The sequence below is a fragment of the Chelmon rostratus genome, chromosome 18 (genome assembly GCF_017976325.1).
Source record: "Chelmon rostratus isolate fCheRos1 chromosome 18, fCheRos1.pri, whole genome shotgun sequence".
NCBI classification, from domain to species: domain Eukaryota; kingdom Metazoa; phylum Chordata; class Actinopteri; order Chaetodontiformes; family Chaetodontidae; genus Chelmon; species Chelmon rostratus.
In genome coordinates this window covers 509096-527950 of record NC_055675.1, presented here as the reverse complement: position 1 = coordinate 527950, position 18855 = coordinate 509096, and the positions used below count along the sequence as shown (strand labels likewise).

The 18855-nt window shown below is 41.7% G+C and overlaps 1 protein-coding gene across 1 annotated transcript; it reads right to left on the bottom strand.

Moving 5' to 3' along the window:
* Positions 1–2873: 2873 nt before the first annotated feature.
* serinc1 (serine incorporator 1) lies at positions 2874–18354 on the bottom strand. The gene is made up of 10 exons (XM_041958089.1): positions 18248–18354; positions 17171–17332; positions 15014–15207; positions 13714–13793; positions 13011–13148; positions 12549–12718; positions 12015–12105; positions 10769–10910; positions 10417–10641; positions 2874–4016 (listed from the first exon to the last, which is right to left on the bottom strand). Exons 1-10 carry the CDS (start codon positions 18284–18286, stop codon positions 3878–3880), a joined length of 1380 nt encoding a protein of 459 aa, XP_041814023.1. The 5' UTR covers positions 18287–18354; the 3' UTR covers positions 2874–3877.
* Positions 18355–18855: the final 501 nt, after the last annotated feature.

Below are 18855 nucleotides of genomic sequence, written 5' to 3'. Positions count from 1 at the left end.
GCTGGTTCTTTGGCAAATTCTATTTGCAGACTTCAGCTTGTTCACAACTCTGCAGCTCGAAGAACCAAGTGGAGAAAGATATTAGTCAACATTCAGAATAGATTTTAAGGTCTCAGCTCGTTACTGGGCTCTGCTGAGGCCTGATAACGAGCCATTCATTTGAATCAGGTGTGCTGGAGCAGGGATACAAAACATGCAGGGCAGTGGTACTCCAGGACCAGGCTTGAGAAACAGTGGTATAGATAACACCAGCAGCACCCTCGTGCCACTGTCAAAATTTCGGCAGCGCCGGAATTGTCTAGTTTACAAATTATTTTTTATCTGTTTTTATGTCCATTCTGTCTTTTCTATATAAAGCACTCACTCGGTGCAACAGGTTCACAAAACCCAGCACATAACCATGAAATCCCCTTTGACATAAAGAGTTCAGTGACTTTAGATGTGGCACTGTCATAGGCTGCCACCTTTGCCACAAGTCAGTCTGTGAAATTTCTGCCCCTCTAGATCTGCCCTGGTCAACTACAAGTGCTATTAATATGATTTGGAATCACTGGTGTAAAACTTTTCTCGACTGGACTCTGGAGCAGTAGAAATGTGTTCTTTGGAGTGATGTGTCACACTTCACTTGAGTATGATAAAATGGATAGATAGACAGATAGACAGACAGACAGACAGACAGATAGATAGATAGATAGATAGATAGATAGATAGATACTTTATTTATCTCCAAGGAGAAATTTGCAGTTCCAGCAGCTCAAAAAAGTAGGGCATGCAAAATAAGAACAGGAACTACTTTCAAGTAATGTGCAACTTACAAGTGATGAACAACTTTCAAATACAGATCAATCTTCAATACCAACTTCTATGACTTTAAACTAAGTTCTTGAAATGTAGGAGCCACCAGAGAGCTGAGGTGAAGAGAATTATTATGTACCTGTTATATACAGAAAAGACTCCAAACTGTATGACTGATGTTTTAAAATACTAAATGTTATGTGGTGTGTATACACTCCCGTCCAAAAGTACAGCAAGGCCAATTCCTTTATTTTTGCTGCAGACTGAACACATTTGGGTTTGACATCAAAAGATGAATATGAGACAAGAGATCAAAATTTCAGCCGTTATTTCACAGTGTTTACATCTGGATCTGATACACAACTTAGAAGATAGCACCTTTTGTGTGACCCCACCCATTTTTCATGTGAGCAAAAGTATTGGAACATGTGACTGACAGGTGTGTTTTCTTGCCCGTTGATTATTCAAACAATCGATTACTCTGACTGTCTACACTCAGTTTCAGATTTGGGTCTTGCCTGTGCATTTATTTATTATTATTTATGAAAACCAGAGAGCTGTCTATGGGTGAAAAACAAGAAATTGTAAAGCTGAGAGAAGATGGAAAATCAGTCAGAGCCATTGCATAAGCATTGGCCATAGCCAGTACAACCATTTGAAATGTCCTGAAGAAGAAAGAAAACACTGGTGTACTAAGTAACAGATGTCGAACAGGTAGACCAACGAATACAGCAGCAGTTAACGACAGAAACATTGTGAGAGCTGTAAAGAAAGACTCTAAAACAACTGTTACTGACATCAGCAACAACCTCCAGAGGGCAGGAGTGAAGGTATCACAATCTACTGTTCGCAGAAGACAGAGGCTACACCAGAAGATGCAAACCACTCATTATAGCAAGAAGAATAGGAAGGCCAGGCTGGAATGTGCCAAAAAGTGCAGAGCCGAGCCTCAAAAATTCTGGGACAAAGTTTTATGGACTAATGAGACTTAGATAAAGGTAGTGAAGATTAACCTTTACCAAAGTGGTGGAAAGGCTAAAGTTTGGAGAAAGAAAGGATCTGCTCATGATCCTAAACATACAAGCTCATCTGTGAAACACAGTGGAGGTGCAAGATAATGACCCAAAACACACTGCCAAAACCACAAAGGAGTTCATCGGGGGCAACAAGTGGAAGTTGTTCATAAGAACTAGTGTTTGTTATTAGTAGCTAATCAAGGACGAATTTACATCATAGTTCATGTCAATATCTGAATTAACATTGCGTTCAGCACGTACACACACAATTAGATTTTTTTTTCCGCATTCACCAGACCCATCATGAGAGCCAACCCATCTGCCTGATCAACAAAATTATATGTTAATCAACACCTGCATCCAATTCGACCTGCAAATCGCCAACTCTATGTATCACAGCAGCACAAATATCAGCACAACTGTCAGGCTCACACTGTGATCTGCTTCCTGCTCTCCAACCTGCTACTGGAGCAGACACTGTCAGAGTGTGCTGCTGTTTCTCCCCTGCACACAGTAATGGGAGGGTTTAAATTTAATAACCGCACAAATTGTTACAAATTTGCCTTTCATTGTTGAACAACTGCAAAACAAGTAATCCTTCAGAGACATTAAGTCTAAGCTGGGGAACTATGTCTGTATAAAGGAAGAAAACAATGTTGTGTTTGGTCATTTGAAAAACATTCATTCTGTCATTACCAGGATAATAATGATAATCATCATCATCATAAACACAATCATGATAATAAGAACCGCATGAGAACATGCTCTAACATTGTGACATTACTGTAAGTAGAATGATGCTGAAAACGTTATGATTTTGCATTGCTCTTTGAGGAAAACCAGTCTAAAGACTAAATTCAACTGGACTAATTTCACGCTTCAAATAGAATCTGATGAAGCTCAGACTTTTGTCAGCAGTTGCTGTTCATGATATCAGCAACAGAGACAGCCCGTAACTACCAGGTGTGTCTGTACAGCTGCTGGTCTTTCTGTCAGAACATACTGCTGGCCTCACAGTGACAGTGCATGCCCGAGCAACACAGAGGCAAGAAACAAATCAGGTTGGCTTTTTTTGACAGTTTTATTAAACGAGTTACAAGATACTTTTACATGTCAAGAGAAAAATCATATTAGATTAAAAGCACAAATGTATCGCCACAAACAAATGTATCGCCACAATGTCTGCAAGTTTGTGAGAAACTACATACTACTGCTAAACACTACCAAATAACTTATCCTTGTCAAACAATTTTACATTTAAAGTCAAAATTTAATGCAAATCAGAAGCAACAAAAACAGGGATGCCTTTGTTGTGTATGTGCTCAAGAGTGTGCAAGCTGCAAAGCAAACACACAGCTTGTAGAGCATTAACACATGATAGCAGATAACTATTCCACATGCACAGTGCTACACAGCGCTACTCATGCCTGGCGATGATGCTAGTTAGTGAAAAACAATGAGTCGCTCGCCTGCTCTCACTTTTCAGGGCCTTCAGAGTCCACTCATGCACAACTCAAATCCGTCTGACTACAGCAGAATCAATGCTGTAAAAGTTCGTCTCTAAGTGAAAAGTTTCTCCCTTATTTTACACGTAACAGCATTTCCATATGTAATACTAGCTGTTGCTGTTAAAATGTTGCTGCTCACAGGGGGCACAGATCAACGCCACCGTCATCCTCATAAAAGCTTAAGATACAGCTACGGTAATGTCAGATCAAGTTTTAAAGGAAAAGCATGCAGCTCTGTCTTTATAGAAATAAAACAAAATCATCCACTGGGAATACACAGGATATTTACAATGGCAATAGCATGGGGAACCACTACAACACACTGCTGAGGATTCACAATGGCATTACACCAGAAGAGACTAGGCTGCAGTCAGAGCTTGGACAGGACAAATTTTAACAGCCTTGCTGGTTCCCTATTCATAACCTCTGCCGTGAGGAAGCTGCAACAGACTATACAGACAAACCACAGCAACCAAACAAACTGTTTTAACGACTTTGCTGAAACAAAACACAAGTGAGGCAGAGCATTAATGTTTCAGAGCTATGGGACAATGTGTTTCAGTCAAAGTCTCTGTTGACTAGGACCAGCGGAGCCACCAGTGTCCACACGTACAGGGCGATGCAAATCCAGCTGGAAGAGATCTTCACCCACACTGACGGCCACTTGCTGGTCATGGCCTCGTAGTTGGAGTCAGGGCTGCAAAGAGAAGAGACAACAGAGAAATGCGTCAACTGACAGATTTATACCTGTTTGCAAGAGGAAGTGGCCCTAAAAGTCAGAAATTTAACTAGTTACTTATAGTTATTTTGATCTTTTTTTGATCTCATTCACTGTGAAAGGTGTTTAACAACAGGAGACCAACATTAGAGTGGACTCTTTCATACTTTTTTAATAATTGTTCACAGGAAAACGTGAGCAAATACCACTTCCCTCAAATGATAAAATGATATATATATATATATATATATATATACATACAAACACACACACACACACACACACACATATATATATATATATATATATATATATATTTTTTTTTTTTCCCTCTCTCTTTCCACTTGTGGTAACTTTCTGTCCACTTGGTTTGAACTATGTGTGAGTTGGAGGTGAATGGAATTTATTTTTCATGCTCATTGCACTGCACATTGGTTGGAAGAAAACTTGATGGTTACTGTGGAGAATGTTATTCCTCTGTGCCATAAAGCTTCAGTGTTGTTCAAAGGCTATTAAATACACATCAATGGGCCACGCCATTGCAGTGGGTGACATGTTGCTTCATTACAATAACACACACACACACATTTATTTTTACACCGTGCTGCCCAAAATACTCATGCACAGCACAAAAAGTGGATTAATTAATTAAAATATGAGGAGTCAATTATTAAAATTTGGTAATGATTGATTAAAGTGGGCATAGCTTATTACAACAAATCTAAATGTCACATTCTGAATCAAAAGAAATCACTGTGTAACTGCAACCTATGGTTAATTCAGAAGATGTTCACCTCTCTTAAGGTGGTCGGCTTAAATAGGTTGTACAGAAGTGAAAGTGCATATATCAATTTGAATAACACATTCATTTGGAGAGCTGTTAGAGTAACACAGTTATGGCCCATTAACTGCAGACCAGAATGTTCGCTGTGATGCTAATGATGTTGATGTGTTTGTTCAACAAGCAAATGTTTGCGACACACTTTCTGTTCCAGTCTCTCTCAGTCATCAGGCTTCCTGGCTTTTTAAATTTGATAAATAGCTTATAATATAATAATATAATAAATATTTTATGTTAGCTAAAGAAAAGAAACAAATATAAATATCTGTGTTTTACAAAGAGATTAGTATATTTATTTATTGTGATATCAAGCAACAGGGAAAGTTGAAGTACTCTGGTCACATGACAGCAGTCTGTTCATTCTAACATTAGCCATAATAATAAAAACTCAGTAAGCAACACAAAGAAGATGACTGTCAACGTTTTACTTTGAACCATGCTTAGTGCCAACTACTGTTGGTGACAGCTGTGTTGTCTTGAGGTCGAGTGGCACCAAGAAGGCGGCATCTCCTGTTTCTACCTCTCTGTTGTAAAACTTTACAAGTTGACCTTCCAAATCCTGTGCTGCCTTGCAAATTTCAAATTTGAATTTCCAACCTCCCATAACAAATATATTGTTTATTTAGGTTCATTTGTTTTTATTATTTTCTCTCCTAAAAGTGTTTTTGCAGCAAAACATTTGAGAAAATTGTCACGTGGCTGTATGATAAAGACTTTATGTCACGCCCTCCACCATCATAACGCTCAGGGGTAGGAATTTAGGATCCTGTCAGGCTTTCCTCACTCAGGTTTCCTTAGTTTTTGATCTCCAGCCTTTGTTGGAGAGATGAAGAAGATTTTTGACCATCCTGTTCGTGGTAGAGAAGCGGGTTCTCGTCTCTCCCACCTGAGTAAGGGGAGACTGAGTGTGGTGGAATATGCAGTGGAGTTTCGCACTCTCGCAGTGGAGAGCGGGTGGAACGATGCAGCCCTCCAAGAAGCCTTCTACAGAGGACTTAATGAGGAGATTAAGGATTAGCTGGCCACACGAGAGGACGCTGCGGACCTAGACGCCTTCATCTCCCTTAGCATTCGTCTGGATAATCGCATTCGGGAGAGGAAGCGAGAGCGTAGCCACTGGACCAGCATTCCTGCGGCCCATCACCTTGTTCCAGGTCCAAGAACCCCTGTCACTCCTCTACCTGCTGAACCTGAGGTGATGCAGATTGGCAGGGCTCGGTTGACTCCCCAGGAGAAGGAGCAACGAAGGGCAGCCAACGCCTGTCTCTACTGTGGAGCTGCGGGACACTACTTGGCGGCCCGCCCAAAGAGGTTGGCAAAAGGGTTGGCTCCCCGTTAACCGGAGGAGTTCGGGTGAGCCACACATGCACTTCCTCCCTCCAACGCTTACAGCTAACTGCTACTATCTGTTGGCAATCTCTTTCCACACCTGTGTGTTAATTGACTCTGGGGCAGAGGAAAATTTTTTGGACGAGCAGTTGGCCAAACAGCTATTGATCCCACTAGAACCCCTGCCTAATCTTATCACAGCCTGAGCTTTGAATGGTATGGCTCTAACTCAGATTCGTTTTCGTTCTGCTCCAGCATGTTTAGTCTTGGCAGGGAATCATCGTGAGCAACTTACCTTCCACATCCTGGACCACTCCAACCCCCCAGTGGTTCTCGGTCACCCTTGGTTACAACGCCACAATCCACAGATCGACTGGATCAAGAATGAGATCACTTCATGGGGGGTTGCATGTCATTCTCGTTGCCTACAGTCTGCCTTGACCCCAGCTTCTGCAGAGCCTTGCCCTGCAACCCCAGTGGATTTGTCTTCAGTTCCCGCAGAATACCATGATCTGGCTCCTGTGTTCAGTAAGGAGAAAGCTATGTCGCTCCCTCCCCACAGACCATATGATTGTGCCATTGATCTCTTGCCAGGTGCCGCACTACCCCGGAGCAGGCTGTACAACTTGTCGAAACCAGAACAGACTGCGATGGAGAACTACATCAGGGACTCGTTGGCTGCTGGGATCATCCGACCCTCTTCTTCTCCGGTAGGGGCCGGGTTTTTCTTTGTTGATAAGCGTGACTCGTCCCTTCGACCCTGTATTGACTACCGAGGTCTCAATGACATCACAGTTAAAAATACTTACCCCCTCCCGTTGATCAACTCTGCCTTCACCTCCTTGCATGGGGCTAACCTCTTCACCAAACTAGACTTGGTGCTATGCTTACCACCTGATCCGGATCCATGAAGGTGACGAATGGAAGACGGCCTTTAACACACCACTGGGGCACTTTGAGTATCTGGTCATGCCATTTGGCCTCACTAATGCACCTGCTGTTTTCCAGAATCTTATGAACGACGTGTTCCGAGACATGGTCAACAGGTTTGTCTTTGTGTATCTGGATGACATCCTCATCTACTCCCGCACACCAGAGGAACACACAGAGCACATCCGTATGGTTCTGGAGAGGCTCCTGAAGAACCGGCTGTTTGTCAAAGCCGAGAAATGCGAGTTTCACGCCACCACCACCTCGTTCCTGGGCTACATCATCTCCCGTGGGGAGATTCGAATGGACCCCCAGAAGGTTTCCGCGGTAAAAGATTGGCCAGTACCAGAGACTAGAAAGCAGTTACAGAGATTCCTGGGGTTTGCCAACTTTTACCGTCGGTTCATTCGAGACTATAGCAAGGTTGCTGCCCCATTAACTGCTCTGACCTCTGTCAACAGGGTTTTTGCTTGGTCCCCCGAAGCCACTCAGGCCTTTCAGATGTTGAAGGATCGGTTCACATCTGCCCCAATCCTGGTCCAACCCGATCCGAAGCGTCAGTTCTTTGTGGAGGTTGATGCTTCTGGTACTGGTGTGGGAGCAGTGCTGTCTCAACGTGCCTCCAATGACAACAAGCTTCACCCCTGTGCCTTTTTCTCACGTCGCCTATCTCAAGCCGAACAGAACTATGATGTTGGAAACAGTGCACTTTAGGTATTAAATCTAAATTTTAGCAAAATTTAGATTTAATACCTAAAGTGCACTTTGAAGACAATTCTTGTCAAGTAAAAGTTAACAGGGAGCTGCTTGCTGTCAAGCTGGCTCTGGAGGAGTGGCGGCACTGGTTGGAGGGGGCTTAGCAGCCATTTGTGGTCTGGACAGACCATAAGAACTTGGAATATGTTCGTTCGGCTAAGAGACTGAACTCACGACAGGCTCGGTGGACTTTGTTTTTTGGACGGCTGACGTAATGGTGAAGCAGGTTTTCAGGATCCATGGGTTACCGTTGGACATCGTCTCAGACCGGGGGCCGCAATTCACATCTGAGGTATGGAGACATTTTTGTAGAGCTTTGGGAGCCACTGTTAGTTTAACCTCTGGTTTCCACCCTCAGTCTAATGGTCAGACGGAGCGAGCAAACCAGTCTTTAGAAACATACCTTCGTTGTGTCACAGCAGAGAATCCTGCAGCGTGGAGCAGTCAGTTGGTGTGGGTGGAATTTGCACACAACTTATTGGTGAACTCTTCCTCTGGCCTTTTGCCTTTTCAGTGCTCCATTGGCTACCAACCACCCCTGTTCCCTGCACAGGAACAGGAGATTGCCATTCCTTCAGTCCAGGCGTTCGTGAAGAGGTGTGAGAAGACATGGAGGAAGGCTCGGGCAGCTTTAATCCGTGCCAACCAAAGGATGGAAAGACAGGCCAATCGGAGACGGATTGCAGCACCCACATTTGCACCTGGGGAGAAGGTGTGGCTACGTGCAAGAGATCTACCTTTACGGGTCGAGTCTAGAAAGCTGGCACCCAGGTCCATCGGACCGTTTGAAGTGGAGAGGGTCATCAACAAGAGCTCGGTGAGATTGAGACTCCCTGATTCTATCAAAGTTCACCCTACCTTTCATGTTTCACAGCTCAAGCCTGTCAAGGAGAGTGTTCTTGCCCCCCCGTCCGTCCCCCTCCACCTCCCAGGATGCTGGAGGATGGTCCTGTGTACACAGTTCGAAGACTGTTGGATGTGCGCCGTCGTGGCAGAGGACTCCAGTTCTTGGTCGACTGTGAGGGCTATGGGCCTGAAGAACGGAGTTGGGTCCCACGACGACGGATCATGCATGCCACGCTGATCCGGGACCTTACAAGACGCCGTCCGGAACGGTTCCAACGTGCACCCGGAGGTGCACGTAGAGGGGGGGTACTGTCACGCCCTCCACCTCTGCCCTCTCCTAGTGGCAATCCCTCTCCCCTTTCCCTCCTATCTCTCCCTCTTCCTCTCACACTCCTTCCTCAGGTGGGCGTGTGCAGGCTGGTGTGTGAGGCTCAGACAGGTGCGGTGAATCTGCCTATTAGTAACTCAACTCACCTGTGGCGGGGCGTGGTCTACCTCTGCTCCTTTGTTCTTCCTCTGCCATAAATACCGGCCTCAATCCATGACTCGACGCTGGACCGTAAACTACACTCCGTCAGTTTATTACCAGCACCTCGACAGTAGTAACTTTGCTCTTTGCTTGATTGTGCTTGAAAGTAATTTTGTTTTTTTTTGCTCTGCCTCAGTTTGGATCATCTCCGCTGCCTTCTACCTGACGCTCCTCTGATTCCTGACAACTCGGCTTCTCAAACTCTCCAGCCATTCTCCAGTCAACCCACTTCCTCTGCTTCACCTACCCGCTGCCATCAGCCTCACCTCCAGCCGCTCCATCCAGATCTATCCCACAGCCGCCTTCAGTATACCCTCTCTCTCGTTGGTCCTGTTTTGTTAGTTGTTGGTAGCCTTAGTTGTTCCCAGTAGTTTCTAGTGTGGCCTAGTTCCTTTGTTGGATTCCTGTGTTCAGCATGTTATGTTCTTTTGCCAGACTTCTCCTGAATAATATGTTTCCGTCCAGGATTATCACCATTTGGGCCTGTCATTGAATTTGTGTAAATATTCTGCTAGGAATAGTTTGGTAGTTGGTCTCACTTCACTGTTTATTGTATTTAGAACTCTGGGGGTTTTGTATTCACTTATTGTAAATAAATTCTTGTAAACGTATTTGTGTACTGAGTCCTTCATCTGCGCCTGAGCCTCTGCCCTCCGAGTCGTGACACTTTATGCTGAAATGTCCATCCTGGCATTGCAATATTATTATATGTAGTGCATTGTGTTGCAACCATGTTTATGTAATACAAATGATGTCAGTGTCCAATATCATGTTTTAAGTCTGTTATGTGTATTTCTATTTCCTGTAGGAAATGTCAATATCATTTTTTGAATATATGGCAGTGTCTTTCAAATATTGAACAAGATTTCCTAAGGATGTCACTCGACTTAAGGGTACATTTTTATGTTTATAAAAAATCCTCCAGTGATGTTTTATCTTTCCAATCTCTGTGCTGCTCTCAACATGCAACTTGTATCATGCCTGCAGGCCTGACACATCAAGTTTTTGTTTTTGCAATTATCTCAAAGACCACTTGGCCTACTCTAAAAATGTGTTGTGTTACGGTTATCCTTTAACTGGATCGCGTCTTATTGAGTGGCAGTACTCAGTACTCAGGCAGGACTGTCGCTCTGCAGTGTGAAGCCCACCTGTACCAGTTGGTGAGTGTCATCATGATGTACAGTGATGCCAAGAACAGCATGAAGTGGAAGAAAGAGTAGGAGTAGGTGACACCATCCTTCTCGTTGTCCACAGCTCTGTTGAGACCACTGCCTTCCTCAAAGCTGTCAGTCTGAGGCCCATCCTCGATAAGAGCTGACTCATCACTGGTCAGAGTCAGCTTGTTCACCTGGGCGTTGGACGAATTACGAATACTGATGGACGAACATGAGAAAAGAGGGAACACAGAGAACAACAACATGAGAGGTGTCATTTTAAACACCAGCTAACTGTCAGTCTGCAATTTGATGACTGCACAGACATTTAAAAAGACTTCCTCACCTGGAGTAGAGGACACACATGAGGAAAAGGATCAACCCTACAATCCCCTGGGCATCCCACCACTGGACCACGTGGTCCTGACCTGCAGGGCTAGTGCTGTTCAGCCCAATAATACCCAGAAGGCTTGGGTTACATTTCCTGTCTGTAAGACACAAGAAAAGAGTTGAACTAAGTGCTGTTATTCATGATTTATCATTAATGTAGGCTGTGTGTACTGTACCGAACAGAACAGGTTTCAGTTATCATTCACTCAGACCTGAGAGAAAAATAGGTGTTTCTGAGCATCATTGATCAAGACTGCAAATGAACCTCATACATAATGACAGATGGCTAGAAACAGGGTGAAAACAATGAATCTTGTATTGTAATATCATATATTACGACATGATATGTCATATCATCAGAGACAGTTGCAGTGTTGGCGCTACATTTCACAAACATAAAATATAATTCCAATTTTTTACAACTGAGACTATTTTCATTGGTTTGGCAATTGGTCCTACCAGTCATGATAATGTGCACCTCAGTAATCACCTTATAATCAGCCTTTTACAGAAATTTGACAACTTAGAATCTAAGTTGTCAAATTTCTGTAAAAGGCTAGATTATTATAGAACTAATAATCTAAGTCTTAGATTATTAGTTCTATATAAGAAAAAAAAAGTAGAGAGAATATAAACCTGATTTCTCCCACTAAAGACTCCCTGCAGAAATACCGTTCCTTGGTTATGTACACAGGTAACCATGTTTCTAATCCTCCTTCTGAGCAGGACAAAGACTACAGACAGTATTGCTGTGACAGCAATTGCATTTACATCCATGACTGTCCAGACAATGTAGTGAAGACTTTTAGGATATAGTTTTTGGGGGAAATGGAAGTCATCACCATACTGACGTGTACGATTCCAGTGAAAATATTCCAGCAAGACACATGTTGTCTTCACTTCGACTATTCCATACAGAGGAGTACAGACGACTGATAAGACAGCTTTGTCACATGTCACACCACATGCTTCAAATATGCATGTTGCTACAAGGAAGCTCCATATTCTAAAACATGGATGCTTCACACACAACTTCAACCCAGCAGCACAGAAGATCTAAACAGTCGCCACAGTTTCAAGGTGGACACCCAAGATTAGTGTCTCCAATTCAGTATCTGACGAAAAAAATAAAAAATTTTAAATATGATATGAAATATATACACACACACTCACACACATATACACCGTGAATGTTATCTTACCAGGCTCATTGGTCATGGCAGACCAGGTCAGATACATGGTGTAAAGGGTAACCAGAGAGGACTGCAGCAGGCCAGACCTGGGCTGGGACTCCTTTACACAGAAAACAGCAGGCATTAGATCAGGAAGATAAATTTAAGAACAAATCTAACAAACAAAAGCACTAAGCTTCTCTGCAGCTTATCGCCCATGTCTTTCCCCAGCACTGATCCATCATCAATGATGATCCCATACCTGTCACTCATACATCTCTGTGACCCATTCCACATGTTGCTGTTGTCAGTCGTCAGTGTTTGTGTTCAGTGTTGCTTCACCACATCATTTCTGCATTATCTTGTTGTGCCATGACAAAAACAGCCTCACATTATTAACTCAATGTGATTTTGTACCCCATATTTACAAATGTAGCATTCTACAGAGTCAGGCTTTATAGCTGAAAGATGAAAGTGTTTTGGGTTCATGTCCAGTACAGACCACAAATATGCATATACTGAAAAAAATCCCCAAAAAGCAGGAGAAAGAGAACTGGTGTGGACCTGTATCTGAGGCAGGATGGACATGATGGAGGCAGCGATGCAGAGGAACATGTTGATGCTGATGAAGACCTTGTTTTCAGTGCAACCATCAGAGTGGGTGTAGTAGATGTAGAACATGACCAGAGATACCAGAGAGAACAAATAGTTCACTGTGGTGACCGACAGCAGGGCTGTGAACATATGAACAAACATTATCTGACAGTTATCAGACATTCTGACTGGACATTTTATCTGTATGCAAGAGTATACAGTATTATCATTATTGTCTAGAGATTTTTTAAGACAGTCCATATTTTCCATGTTTCTACTTTCTACAAGCCTTTGTGGTCTCCATGATAGCTGTCACTGAAACATTTTAGGTATTGTTTACATCATTACTGTCCAAAAAACTGCTCTTTTAAGATTGTTATTAATCAGGTTTTCATCCCTATGTTTAGCCTTACAATGACACTGTCAACATACCTGCATACCAGCAGCGAGAATTGCCCTCTTCCATCTTCTCCACCCAGGATTCATTCCAGGAATGGGCGAAGTCAATGAGTAAAACCAGCTGGATGAGGATGAAGCAGAAGGCGCCAGCCATGCCGACATAGAACCACACTGAGGAACACAGAGATGTTACTTTACTTCACTGTTACAATATATGCAGCCAGAATGGAAGACATTTCAAGACCTTTACTGACCTTAAACTGAATTAAAAACCAGAACAAAGACACAAATACATGTTCTGTGACAGCCTGCTAAAACTGCGCTCTTGGTTGCCACAACAGAAAACAAAGACATATTTGATTGATTTATGTATTCAGACTATTGCGAGTACTGAATGCTTCTTTAATGTTCTCCTCTTCTGAAACAAATAAAACCCTTTAGGTACCCACTGCATTTTGTAAAAACGCAATGTCGCAAAACTTCTTTTCTTTGTCCACAACATTTCTGAGACACATGATATGGGATAACAGAAGACTGACAGCATATTTACATTCCATATCTTGTTTCTTCAACACTTTCATGTGGGGCATTATACAATCTGTGATCATGTCATATGCAGGCTAATTCCTTTAAGACCTCCACAGTCTTGATCTACTGTCAAGGAGGCACAGACACTTGCCAGCTATGTTGTATTTTATTTGAGAGGAAAATGACATGAATGGACAGGAATAGTTACCAGTAGTGAAGGGACCCTCTGAGATAAAAAATGATCCAACAGTCATGGCAACAGCTGCAGCAAACTTAAAGAACCAAAACCTGCAACCAAGACAGAAAACATTCAATATTTCCCTGTCAACAGTTCTTACATCTTTCTCTGACAAGAACTGGGGGATAAATTCTTATACACCTTAGCGCAGTTTTGAAGTGTTGGTCAGAATATACTCACATACTTGACTTTAAATATTGCAAAGTATGTTTCCAGTACATTTATATAATTGTGTACTTACTTTAAATGGATTGAAAGCATGCATTTAATAAATATACTACAGTAAAATATATTTTTAGCAAAATTTAGATTTAATACCTAAAGTGCACTTTGAAGATAATTCTTGTCAAGTAAAAGTTAAAACATAATTAGTATAATTTTGCACTTAAAACATCTACAGATTAAAAGGAGATTCGTTTTATGCTGTTATGAAATATTCAAAACACTAAATTTATAATTTAAATATACTGTACTTTGGACAAATATGCTACTGTGACATGTATTTTCAGGAAATTTTTTATTTCAATATTTAAAGTGTACTTTTAAGATAATTGCTCTCAAGTACTTTGTAGTATATTTACAGTAAATGTGTTAAAACACTATTTGCATAATAGTGCACCTAAAATAAACTTATACGGATTAAAAGTATATTAATTTTATGCTGTCATGACATATTCATTGCCATTCAGCACCGCACATACATATGCACAAAAGCATGTCTATACAAAGCCTATCCTCATACATAAACTTCACAACAACAGACAATGCTGGCAAGTGTCACATTTTTAAACCTTGTTTTATTATCATCTTAAGTTCAGACATCCAGAATACTGTATCATGCTGTCAATGACAATAAGAAGTGGCCAAATGTTTTCCAAGGATCAGACAATAAGAGGTGCCAAGTATTTCAAGGCCAGGCAGGCATTAATGCCTGCACGAAATAATGATTAGTTCAAAGTGGAGGTGATGACCCACTCCCTCTGTGTCCTCTGGGTAGAGGTGGAAAAGGCCCTGAACAATGGTAAGCCACAAAGAAGAGGTGCACACTCAGGTGCACACAGCAGGTCAAATTTGCGGATTTTTCCGACCAAAATATGATAAATGCTGGTGTTAATGTTTGTCATGTGAATTTGCACAAAGGGTTAGAACAAAATAGTGGAAGCATTATCAGTTTATATAAAGCAGGTGACAAATCCACAAAGTTTCAGCAAAGCGTGAGTTTATGTCCCAGCAGACAGAGGAGCTTGTGGACGGATGGATTCTGACTTACCCGTTGTGCAGCGCAGCCCTAGGGTCCTGGCTGCTCTTCACTTTGATCATGAGCAGAGAGAAGAGTAGGAAGAACATGGCCATGCCAAAGCAAACGCGGTACACAGCCTTGTAGCCAACCAGCACATCACAGTTCACATGACCCTCTACACCAGGAATAGATGAACCCATCCCTCCTTCACAGAAACCTGGAATCTACAGCAAGAAACCGCTTTATGCAAAATCACCTTTAAATCAAACAGCTGGCACAGAATAGTGTCCTACACTCACTAAGAAAGCTGCTGTGCATAGGATGCTTTCCGAAATATAACTGTGATCACTTTTGGGAAGCATTCTTAAGGCCTTCATGATCAGACAGAAAAAATAACAATTTTAACAAAGGAAACTATATACTAGTGACTGTATACTACTACTACTACTACTACTAATGTAAAAGGTGTGCATGTGAGGCACCACATCATACATCACATTGTTTTTATGCATCACACCACCACTTGAAGGCAGAAGACCCCTGCAATAAGCATTCTGACTGTGGTGGCATCATCACAGCAGTCTTAAGAGTGATAGTTATTACAGCATTGGCATTGTATCATCAAAATGACAGCAGATGAACCTTGGACAAATCTGATTCCAACAGCAAATAGTATAAAGCACTGTCAATAAAAATAAATATAATGAATAGAGAAAGGAACAAATGTGTCCTTTTTAGGAACTCCAGCACAAGAAGGAATGGAGATGAATGGCTCTTGAATGTGCAATGCACTGTTAAGAAGTTCTCAAACACAATATATATGTTTCAGATATAAATAAATGCAATAATATAGATGATCCACTTCAACCGTAACGACAGGCAAAAATTATGGAAGCCCATTAGGACTACTTTAAAATGACATGGTAAACTTGAAAATGAAAATGTAATTCAATAATATACTTATCCACATGTGCATCCATTATCTGAATAAAAACAAATACGATAATGTAATAATCCAATTCACATTTTCATTTTCACTTACTCATATGAAGGCTCTATGACCATATTAAAAGGAAAATTGAAAAGCTCTATGAGATTTCATTTTCAAAGACTTAACCCATTCCTTCACTCAACAGATGATGGCTGTTGGATCCTTGTTTAAGTGTGCACACCAGGGCCATCTTAATGCTACCAATTGGCAATAATGATCTTATTTACACCACGTGTCAAGTTTAGAGTACACAGTCTATTTACAGTAACTGTAATCCAGACACTATAACTACATACACATCATATTAAATACACTCATCATCTCATCACTGCTATACTCTCACTATATACTCTGCTGCTCTTGCAGAGTGGACTGCTGCATCCACTCTGCAAGACTCATATAAAGCAGTACACAGAATTTAGCATGAACAAACAGGTGACCCAGGTGCAGGTGAGCTGGTGAACAGGTTTTGGTTTTGCAGACAACACAGCCATTTTCTCTATCTGGCTTGGTATCTACCTTGTCAATTTAAGCAAAATATCAAGGATGAGGTTATGTAACATGATGTTTGTGCAGTTGTAGCATTTGAATTACAAAAAACAGCTTTTCAATTTTTCTTTTAATATGGTCAGATAGAAGAACTATGAGCTAGTGAAAATCAAACAGCAAATTGGATTTTTTATTTTTTATACTTTTTTTCAGACAAGAGATACATGTGTGGAAAATCACAACACTATTGTGGAATTACAAATTCATTTTCAAGTTTACATTATCATATAAAGTCCTCTATGGGCTTCCAGAATTTTTGCCTTTAGTTAAGGTAGAATTGGATAATTTATGTATATGTGGCCACTTTTGCACACTTCATACATACCCCGGAGTGTTCATATGTCCTTAATGCAAGACTTTGCAGACAAAGGTACATAAATGAATATGAGTAATGAATATATTCTTGTCACCATTTTCTACAACTTGCCGAAATAAACGCTCCTTTACAATGAAAGTAATTACAAACCACCACATTTAGCGAAAAAAGGCAAACAGAAGAGGGTTCAAACACTAGTGGTTCTTGGACCTAATAGCTGTATCAACAATGTGAGAAGTCACAGCAGGAATACAGATCGTAGTGATGTTCTTTTCTGTAGTGTGATAATATATTCACCATTTGGTAATGTTATTTGAGGAACACTGCGTACCTTCTTAAGTTGCCCCTCCATGCCAGGCATCAACATAATACAGGCAATACCCACTCCCAGCAGTAGGAAGAAGGCATAGATGAGGCGAGTCACTGTGGAGTTATTTCCACTGGGGCAGCATCGACACAGCAAACAGGGGGCGCTGCCACACAGGCACGGGATCTGCATACACAAACCAAAATTACTATGAATTACAGAGAGATAGATAGTCTTAAGAGTCCATCAAGGAGAGTTACTTTTCCACATTTTATATATATATATTTATATACACAGATGAACTTTTTCCACCTACGTGTACGCAAATAATAATTTTGTTTATTTTCACCTATCTTTGTTGTCCTTATTTATAGCTGTATGTTCTATTTATTACTTTTTTGTTCTTGGAACTATGTGTAAGTACACTGAGAGGAACTTGCAAACGGGGTCAGATTTCTTGTTTGTGTCCACATATGTGAAGAAAAAGCTGATTCTGACCCAGATTATGGCTGTTTTGAAGCTCGTTGGCAGGCCTGTGTATGGGTGTATCTGTTGCTGTCAGCCTTCACATGTCGCAATCAGGACAGCCTGCTGACTGCGGCTGAAACGCGGCTCTGCTTACATGTCTGCGTGTCAACAGCTGACGTCATACCATGGCTGCTTTGTTGACATCATCCTCTTTGGGAACTGCTGCGTGTTGCCAATGTTCACAAACACGCTTCAAAATGCTGAACCACTGATGGTCATCGACAACGAGACAATTTGCGGAGCCGAAGAGAGGCTCTAACGTTGTGAGTTATTTAGGTTAGCAGGTTTCCAAACAAAGCTACAGTTTGCTTTCGCAACTGCTTAAAACAATTATCTATCCACACGAGCAACCCTTGTGTTAAGATTACAGATGAACGGTAATTGAATGCTAACTAGCCGTCTTGTGTTGTTGTCTGTCTGCGCCACAGTGAATCAGCCGGGCGGCCTGCTGCTTTGTCTTATTGCGCAGTCATGACAGCATCTGCGAAGTCGAAGCATTTTATAACACCAATAACACAAACTGCTCTCACATAAACTGCTTTCAGTCACGATATAAGAGCGTGTGGTACTTACCCAGCTCGCCATGGAGCACAATCCCAGAACGGCTCCCATGATGGCTGCTGCTTGTTCTCGTCTGGTGTGGCGACAGATTAGATGGCTGATGGTTTCCCAGAAGATGGATGATGCACTGGCTTCTTCACCGGATACAAAATCCGGCAGATACACGGTTTGCTGCCCTCCGTAGGACAACTGCGGTACACTCCTCAGTCTCCTGTGTAACTTCCATAAACGTAGGTTATATGTTAAGTTCATCTTTCTCGAAAGAAAAACAGAACTATGTACCTGATGTAATGATAAAAGGCTATTTGTAGTTATATTTAAAGGGCAAGAAAAATCATTTGTAGGTTTCTTATGACTTCTTCACACTTTCCAGGAAAACCCTTATCCATGTGTTGCATAAATGCATAAGATACATAAAATCAACCAATATCTCATAATGCATCTTACATATTACTCCAATCCCTACTTTCATCTTTTGACTCTACCTCTTTATTTTCTACCCCCTACCCGAACCAGGGTTTGTATTCCCACCCCGCTTTTTTTTTTTTTTTTTTTGGTGCAGTTGGTGAGAGGCAGGTGTAGATGATGGTAGTGTGGCAATCGGCAGTTACATGTGGCAT